Here is a 9,269-nt window from a genome sequence, read left to right on the forward strand (position 1 = left end):
GGAAGTCAGCTCATTTTTCTTGACTCATCCTTTTTTAATGACAAGTTCCTCCTTCTATCTTACTCATCTAAGTTGATTTGTTCATTTAGTCACCATTTACCAAGCACCTGGACACTTAGGAGAAAGATGAATAAGACAGTCCTTTTTGCCAAGGATTCTGTGTAATGGGTAAGGTAGATACATAAATTGGTCATTAAATATAGCATGAAAATTCAAGTGATATGGTGTATTAGTCCATTTTCATACAGCTGATAAAGACATACCTGAGATGGGGCAATTTACAAAAGAAAGAGGTTTAATGGACTCACAGTTCCGCATGGCTGGGGAGGCCCCACAATCATGGTGGAAGGTGAAAGGCACTTCTTGCAGGGCAGCAGACAGGAGGAGAGTGAGAGCCAAGTGAAGGGGTTTCCCTCATAAAACCATCAGATCTCGTGAGACCTATTCACTACCACAAGAAGAGTATGGGGGAAACCACCCCCATGATTCAGTTATCTCCCACTGGGTCCCTGCCGCAACACAAGGGAATTATGGGACCTATAATTCAAAATAATAAAATGAGATTCAAGATGAGATTTGGGTGGGGACACAGTCAAACCATATCATCTAGGATATTTGGAAATAGAGGAGGGATATGTCAGGATGCTAGCCTGGTGAAGAGGAGGGTCAGGGGATATCAGGCACTGTTGCCTAGAGGAGATGGTGTCTGAACTGATCTTAAAAGATGGAGAGATGGGGGTTGACCATGGAAAGATAAGCAGGAAAGAACATTCCAAGTGAAAGGCCCTCTATATGCAAGGCCCAGAAGAAAGAAACAGCAGAGCATGTGCAGGGAACTCACACAGTTTGGGCTGCTGAAGCATGAGTTACAGGGTGAGGAGTGAGTCCAAAGAAGACCATAGAGGGGATCACTACCCAAGCTCCCAACTTCCTTGTCCACAGCACCCCCTGCCCCTGCATCCTACTGCATGTTTCAAAAGCAATCAGTTACCAGTTTCAGAAGTGCTGCCTTGCTGTTGTCTGTATGATCCATTACATTCCTCCCATTTCATCATAATTCCTATAGTTTTCCTGGCCTTATCACAGCCCCTCATCCTCCCCAACCCTCTGCTCCTACCCATGGACCTCTCAGTTGATTTCAGGCTCATTGTTAATAAGGGCTTGTATCCAGGCATATTTGCCTCACTGTTAAGAATCACTCCTCTGTACCTTCATCTGACTAGGTATTCACTATCAGGCAAGTAGCATGCACTTTCAGGCTCTGTTCAAATGATCTTCCTCTATTCCATGTTTCCTACTCATGTGAATTCTCCTTCTCCCGAAAGCTGCTATTTGTTTTCTTTCCTCTGTGAGATCACAGTACTTTGCATGTATTTCTTTGCTTATATAACCACATGTATCATATGCCCCGAGAGTCAGATTGACGTGTGTTCAAAGGATATCTATCCTTTATTAGCGGTGTCACTCTGGGCAAGTGACTGCACCTGATTTTGATCTTTTCTGTCTTCATTTGTACTTAACCACACTGTTACACTGTGTAACATTAGCTCTGAGTGGTAGAATCAGGCTTGCAGTTCTTTTAACCCGTAGTGTTGATAGCTCGGTAATTTTAATTCATTGTGGTCCAGGCGTTATAGAAAATTTAGCATACTTATTAAAAGGTCTTGAGCCTGACAACTTGTTTTCTAAAATTATCTTTGCTTTTCCTTATCTGTATGTTCTTAGACAAGTTATTCCACTTCTCTAAGCCATTTACTCATTTTTTAAAATATGAAGAGAATAGTAGTAATACCTCATAGAGTTTTTTAGTGTGAGTTAAATAAGTTAAAGTATATAAAATGTTTGTCCCGTGCAAGACATGTAGCAATAGCCAACATTTATTGAATGCATACACTTATGAGATAACCAACTGTCCAGAACAATGTGTGGACATTTATTTGCAAGCCCAATTTTCTTATCTTTTTTCTTTGAAATCCTTAAAGATAATGGCCTTCTGTATATATTGGGAAACTGACTTTTCTTTGTTCCACAGACAGTTCCTAGAAGTTATGGCTAGTGCTCTGACTGGTTATCTTCACTGTATTTCTTCTAAAAACTTACTGGATGCAGTGTATTCATTTTGCTTAATGAATTACTTTCCTCTGGCTCCTGTTAATTGTCTTCTCCAAAAAAACGTCATCAGTGAGCTGCTGACATCAGGTAGGATATCACTGCACAATTGTGACCAAAATAAGGCACTAACTAGCTACCACATGAGTCTGAATGGGGACTTAGTTGGAGCAGCATTAGTTGAAATTTGCAGAATAGGTGTTACTGTGGAAAAGGCTGTTAATGGTGAAGTCAAAGGATAGTCTTTCAAAGCAGCAAACCTGCGGACCCTTTGATGACAAGCCTACATGTTGAAAAAAAGGAATGCATCATTATTATTCCTTTTATGTACACTGTATCCATCTATACAAGGCGAAATGTTCAGGTTGTTATTCCTGCTTTGATCAGACCTGTTTGTAATTCCTAATCCTTACTTATCACGTTTGAAGCCAACCTAAGTCAACTTTTACAGCTGTAAACACTTGATCAATCACTCTTGGCCTGTGATGAGGGCACATCTGTTAGATGAAGAAACCAAATAGCCACCAAACTGATTAGTTCATTTTGGTTCTTGGAACCAAATTAACTGTTGCCTTTTAGTCTTTAATATTAAACAATGCAAAGCAATACCCAGGTAGATGTACAAAATTTGATGATGTATCTGAGAATAGAGTAGTTCAAAATTTCTTTTAAAAAACAATGTTATAAAATCCCAGAGTTGAGTTGTGAGGAATCAGTCAATACCACATGCTAATTTTTCAGGCAAAGTGTAATACTGGACAAACAGCCTTGAACCCAGAAAACCTGGATTCGACTTCCAAGTTTGCCTTAATTATGAGGCTTTTTAGCATTCCTAGGCATTTCCTTATCTGGAAAATGAGAAGTTTAGACTAAATGACCCCTGAAGCCTCAAGACCTTATCAGGTGCAGGGCTTTGGTTTAGACACTATGGAAAGCAGGGAGACACAGAGAAAGTCCTTGTGATAAGGAGATAATTAGAAATACAGGTGTATTCATATATATATTTATTATTTTATATAGATTACTAAACATATATTAATATGGTTTTTTAATGTTGCATTTGTTTCTTAATGATATATTTTCTTCCTATTTTAGATGACATGGGGAAGAATGTCCACAAGCTGCATATTTTGGATACTTGTCTAAAACTTGATGATACTGTTTATCACAATGACATAGACTTATCACTCCCACAGCTTCCACAGGAGCCACCGTCACTTCCAAACACAAAGGTGACAGAGGTGCTGAGCAGCCTTCTGGGAGGTGAAGGACACTTCTCAAAAAATGTGTACTTGCCACACAATTATCATATTGGTATGGGACATTATTATTATTTCCCTTCATTTTATTGTATTTATTTCCCTTTTTTCTGACAAAAAAATTAGGTAATTGTGGCAGCAGTTCAGTGTAGTGCAGCATTGCCTCTGAAATTAGCCTGATTCTTGCCTCATAACCAATAAATTGAATTCTACACATTTATTAATAACCCCGTCTCTACTAAAATTGAATACTAGCTAACTAGTATCTGACACATAGTTAGCTCTCAGTATATTTTAGCTACTGCTATTATCATTATTCATAGTACTATTAAATATTTTAAAACAGAAAATCACGTGGGGCTGGGCATGGTGGCACATGCCTGTAATCCCAGCATGTGTGAGGAGTCTAAGGCAGGTGGATCACTGGAGCTCAGGAGTTTGAGACCAGCCTGGCCAACGTGGCAAAACCCCATCTCTACGAAAAAAAAAATACAAAAATTAAATGAGTGTGATGGTATATGTCTATAGTTCCAGCTACTCAGGAGACTGGGGTGGGAGGATCGCTTGAATCTGGGAAGTTACTACAGTGAGCCAAGATCTCACTACTGTACTCCAGCCTCAATGACAGAGTGATACCCCATCTCAAAAAAAAAAAAAAAATAGAAAGAAAAAAAAAGAAAAAGAAAGTCCTGGGCTGGGCGCGGTGGCTCAAGCCTGTAATCCCAGCACTTTGGGAGGCCGAGGTGGGTGGATCACGAGGTCAAGAGATCGAGACCATCCTGGTCAACATGGTGAAACCCCGTCTCTACTAAAAATACAAAAAATTAGCTGGGCATGGTGGCACATACCTGTAATCCCAGCTACTCGGGAGGCTGAGGCAGGAGAATTGCCTGAACCCAGGAGGCGGAGGTTGCGGTGAGCCGAGATCACGCCATTGCACTCCAGCCTGGGTAACGAGAGCGAAACTCCGTCTCAAAAAAAAAAAGAAAACGAAAAAGAAAGTCATTTGGAGCAGTGTTTGAAAAATTAATATAAATTCTTTCCTTTCAGATTTTGAAATCAGAATGGACACTAACAGGAATCAAGTGCTTTCACTTTCTGATGTGGATGCAACTTCTGTTACAGATATTCAAAGGTTACTTACATATATTTCATTTGCTGGGCTTTCTGAACTTAAATTCTAATTCTAAAAGACTTCATATTAAACAGCAGTAGTAAAGCTAAGACTTGATATTTGTATGGAGCCTGCAGCGCAGCAAGAGACTTCTCATCCAACAGTGTACTCCTTAGATGTAAATGTGGGCATTATGGTTGAATACAATGGACTGCAGTTGGGCCATTTAGTGAAATAAACATTTTTTTTAAACTAGGTTTTGAAGCTACAGTTCAATAAAACAATATAATTGAAACTATCAGTTCAGTGTAAACTTTGGACAAGATACTATGATAGTGATCATAACGAATAAAGACTTGAGGCTTCTACAAAAATCAAATGCTCGATAACTATTTTGCTCTACCACCAAGACTCTTCCAGAGGTAGAGAAACTGTAGTTTTTTTAATTAAACTGTTTGTATGGGTCAGAGCTCACTGAAGCCAATCATAAGTTGTCTCCTTGGCTCACACATTACAGATAGAGTATCTCTGGGGAGAAATATGATGCTATACCATGAGAGAACATTCTGCCTCTTCAGTAGATGCATAAGATTATGCCATCATTGCACACACCCATGGGCCAGTTAGCCTTTATGGAAAGGCTCTGCTACATGGATCCTGACCCCAAGGAGCTTATATCTCCTGTTACTCCACTAGACACACACACATAAATATGATAGAAAGATGCAGAAAAGAGCATCCAAACTCTTATCTGCCCATCCCTCTTCATTCACACAGTTCTGTGACTTTCACCTCTTTCTGAATGCATCTAGCTTATTTCGTGGCCATCTTTTCAACCGCTGTCTTTCCTATCAATGTTACCCATCTCCCCTCAGAAAAGGCTTTCTCTCTGACCCCATTCAATGATCATTTTTCTTTTTCAGGTACTCCGCTATTCTGACATAATAAAATAACAACATAGTTGTTCTTAGTATAAAGTCATGAGATGTGAAGAATCTGAGCATTCCTTTAAAAATATAAAATTTATCTTAGCCAGAGTATAGAAGGCAGTACGGATATAAATGTCTGGTTTTTTTCTTTTTTTCTCCTAGTGAACTTAGTATTTCCAAAGTGCTAGAAACAATGAAAACACAAATTACACCTTCCACATTTTTGCTATATTTACAGGTTTTATCTTTTTGACAATCTTGCCTTGCCTTTCTCTTGGTGTTTTCTTCCTTCTACTTAAACTCCTGGTTCTGTGTTTTAAATGGTGCTTTCTCTGGGAGATAATATATGCAAGAAGAGCTTTCACTATTTGGTATTATTTATATCATTACTTCCACTGGTAGAATAAATAATTACACTCAAATCAGAAATCAGCAGTGCACAGAAAACCCTTAAAATTAGTGCTCTCATGTCTGACAATTTTCCTCTTCAAAGATGTAGCCATCCTTAAAGGGAACTGAGAGGTAACTGTGTGCAGTGTTGTATATTTTTGGTTTTTAAAGTAGCCTTGTATAGTGGAATATCTGCAGAGGCTGAGTAAAAGAAGTGAGGGACTAAGACAGTTAGGAATACTGAGGACTGTGGTCAGTGGAGGGCTCAACTTGGAAATCTCCAGAGAACAGGGATGCAGCGAGGCTGTCAATGGTAATATCATAACTGTTCTTGTTTTGTTTGTTATTGTTTTCAGAGTAGCTGTGCTGTGTGTTCCTAAATCTGCTTATTGTTTGGGTTCAACCCATCCCAGAGGATTCCTTGCTATGAAAATGCGGCATTTGAATGCAATGGGTTTTCGTGTGATCTTGGTAAGAAAAAATACAGATGAAATATTCTTTATTACTGATGTACATTCTCCCAGCTGCCAAGAATCTTGTGGCTGAGACTGGTTACTAGGCCTAGAGGAATTGTCAGCATTACTGGAATAAGTGCTCTAGTTACTGTTTTCTTTGAAAAAGAACATTCCTAGTACACGATTTGGGTTCTGCTCAGCTGATTACTGTTACTTACTAGAGCTTTTACAAATGTTGTTTAGGTCCACTTTAATCCTTTTTTGCTAAGAGGAAGAATGCAAATAATATATTTTTGTATTTAAGATGCACAAAACCATGTTTAATTTCTAGATTATCTTGAACGAGGAAAGGAAAGATGTTAAAGCTTTGTTTTCATGGCCTGTGTGAAGATGTTATAGGATGTTTGTTGCCAAAAAGGCTGAATGGTTTTAGGAGGATGGGTCTTCCTCTTTTCTCTTGTGCTCAGTTTGATTTTGTGCACCACAGCGTCTCTTGAACAGCCTCTTCAGATGTTTCTAGGTAGCAGAAACCTTACAAATACATTTATATCTATGTTGCTCTGGGATCTATCTAGATGCCACTCATTTGGTCCTGCACGTAATGTGAGATGTAAACATTCCAAATCTTCTATTATTATGCTTTAGTATCTTGAAATGGATTACGTGTGGACTATTGAGATTAAGATGACCCCTTTTTCTTAGTGGGCTACTACTTAAGACTTTGTTTTTTATATTATGATTATATATATTCTAAGGAAGGTTTTTCTTAAGAAAGTACTTTTTGCACCATTTAGAGGACCTTTTAAAATTTTTATAATTTTCACAGAGCTTTTTTCAACCCTAAAACATAGTCTTATGTCTTTAAAATGTGAGTAGTTATAAGGTAACATTTGCTTTCAAAAAGCTGTTGTCCTCATGTTACTTTACTATGTCTGGATCTCTGAACTAGCACATTATCATCGTCTCACAAACTGATTATTTTCCTCTTTCTTTGGTAAGGTCAATAACTGGGAGATGGACAAACTAGAGATGGAAGATGCAGTCACATTTTTGAAGACCAAAATCTATTCAGTAGAAGCTCTTCCTGCCGCTGCTGTAAATTTGCAAAGCACATAATAAAATGAGAATCAACCTTTTTGTATTAGGAGACATGCATTTGTAAAAATTAATAAAGGCCACTCTCCAGTTGTCAATGGAATTAACCTATCTGCTCGCTAAGACAAAAAAATGTTAGTGCACTATTAAAATTAATTTTAAGAATGGAAGAAATGTTACTGCCATTTTAAAATATGCTGCGAAAATTCCAGAAGGGTTATTTTACTAGCCACACCTATTCCCTCTGGTGCCCAGAGAGTTGAGAAATTTGTGAGCTGTGCATTTCACCTTTTCATCTTTGATCTATTAAAAACTGGTTTCTCAGTTGTGAGGGGTCACAGGCAGGTTGACGTGGGTAGTCTTTGTGTTTGAAATCTGAATATTTATACTGCTATAAGCTGTTCTAAGACTTGGGGTTATGCCTTTAAATCATTTTCAAGCATTGGCCAGATGATAATTGGACCAGGTTCTAACATTGTCAAGTGTGTAAGAATTAGTGAGGTGGCCTGTTGAAAATGGGTGAGGATGGCATTTGCATTTGTGATAAGCACTGCAGGTATAGATCTTTCATGGGTTATAAGAGAATCACAGATGAGATAATATGTAGATGGCAAGGAGTCCAAAATTTTTTAACACCGACAGGCCATGAGTTGTTAATACCCTAAAGTCTTGCTGTTTTGGGGTCCTTCCTTTCTCTTCCTTTTTTCCCCCTTACCCCTCCCACAATTCATGAAGTCTTTTAAATTAAATATAGAGCTGAATTGTGAATCAGACCTGAGGACTATTTTTTCAATTATTTTTGTTCATTCTTTGTTCAAATATTTGTCCAAGTTCAACTATTTTGTTCAGTATACCTGTCTACCTGGTATTTGACTTGCTGGGGATATAGTGATGAATAGGCATGGTCTCTTGTGGAACTTATAGCAGGGGTTCCATGCAAGTCGGTGTTATTCTACCCCCAAGTACACAGGCTTGGAATTACTAGACATCTTAGTATGTGCTGGGCACTTATTCATTTGTGTGCTGTCCTTTCGTGATCTTAACCCTTTGACGTGTAGCTGCTATTATGATTCTCTCTGGGTCTTCATTTCCTCATCTCTAAAATCAGGATAGGTTATTTGCCCAAGACTACACGGAGTAGGGGAGGGCTAGAGTTTGAATGTGAGCTGACATGGGCTGATAAGAAAATACAAAAACTAGCAATCTGACAACAGCTGCCAGTTTGTATCAATTTACTCAGCTTGCATTTAGAAGAAGTTATAGCTGAAAGGAAATTTAGTGATTATTTAATGTTACTTCCTTCATTTTATGGATGAGGAAGGTAAGGCTGAAAGAATTTTCCTTTCCCTAAGTCTCAGCTATGCCATTGATTTCCACATCATTTCATCCTTCCCTGCTCTTCAGCTTGTGTCCCAGAAGGTCCCTGAAGGTTCAGATTCCAGATTGGACATCCTCTAGGTTTGTGTACTTGGCCAAGTGATTTAACCTTACAAGCTTCAGAACAAGATGAAAATACTCTGTTATTAAAGAAACTAAGTGTTTTTTTTCTTTAAATGTTAAGTGTGCATCAGTTTCTAGTGACTAATTAGGACTCCTATTCAATGGATTTGACAAATAAATTTATGAATACTTACAACCACTTTTGGGGTAGTAATTTTCAGTTTGACATTCCATTTATAGAACGTTATGTGTTGTGAGAGTAGTCACCCTACAAATGTCTTGGACATCTCTAAGCAAATAGAAGCTTCTGTAAGATAGAGATTTGGGAAATCTCTATCAGTTTCCTGTAGGTACAGGAAACTGTACCTACAAGGAGCTGGCATTTCTCAAATCGGCTCTCTCTCCTACTCTTTATTCATAGGGCCTGAGAGTGGCTATCAGACTAACCTGTTTGGGCTACCTTCTAGGGAGACCTAGG

At 38.5% G+C, this 9,269-nt stretch overlaps 1 protein-coding gene across 2 annotated transcripts in view; it reads left to right on the forward strand.

Moving 5' to 3' along the window:
• FASTKD2 (FAST kinase domains 2) overlaps nucleotides 1–8,990 on the forward strand; it is a 32,674-nt gene extending 23,684 nt beyond the window's left edge. For both annotated transcript variants that reach the window (XM_002749706.8, XM_035305455.3), the window contains 5 exons: nucleotides 2,033–2,199; nucleotides 3,205–3,423; nucleotides 4,419–4,503; nucleotides 6,158–6,272; nucleotides 7,256–8,990. In XM_002749706.8, coding sequence (XP_002749752.2) covers nucleotides 2,033–2,199; nucleotides 3,205–3,423; nucleotides 4,419–4,503; nucleotides 6,158–6,272; nucleotides 7,256–7,372 — 703 coding nt within the window. In that variant the 3' untranslated portion in view covers nucleotides 7,373–8,990. The remainder of the gene's footprint in view (nucleotides 1–2,032; nucleotides 2,200–3,204; nucleotides 3,424–4,418; nucleotides 4,504–6,157; nucleotides 6,273–7,255) is intronic.
• Nucleotides 8,991–9,269: the final 279 nt, after the last annotated feature.

This window comes from Callithrix jacchus, chromosome 6, assembly GCF_049354715.1.
Source record: "Callithrix jacchus isolate 240 chromosome 6, calJac240_pri, whole genome shotgun sequence".
In the NCBI taxonomy this organism is placed as follows: domain Eukaryota; kingdom Metazoa; phylum Chordata; class Mammalia; order Primates; family Cebidae; genus Callithrix; species Callithrix jacchus.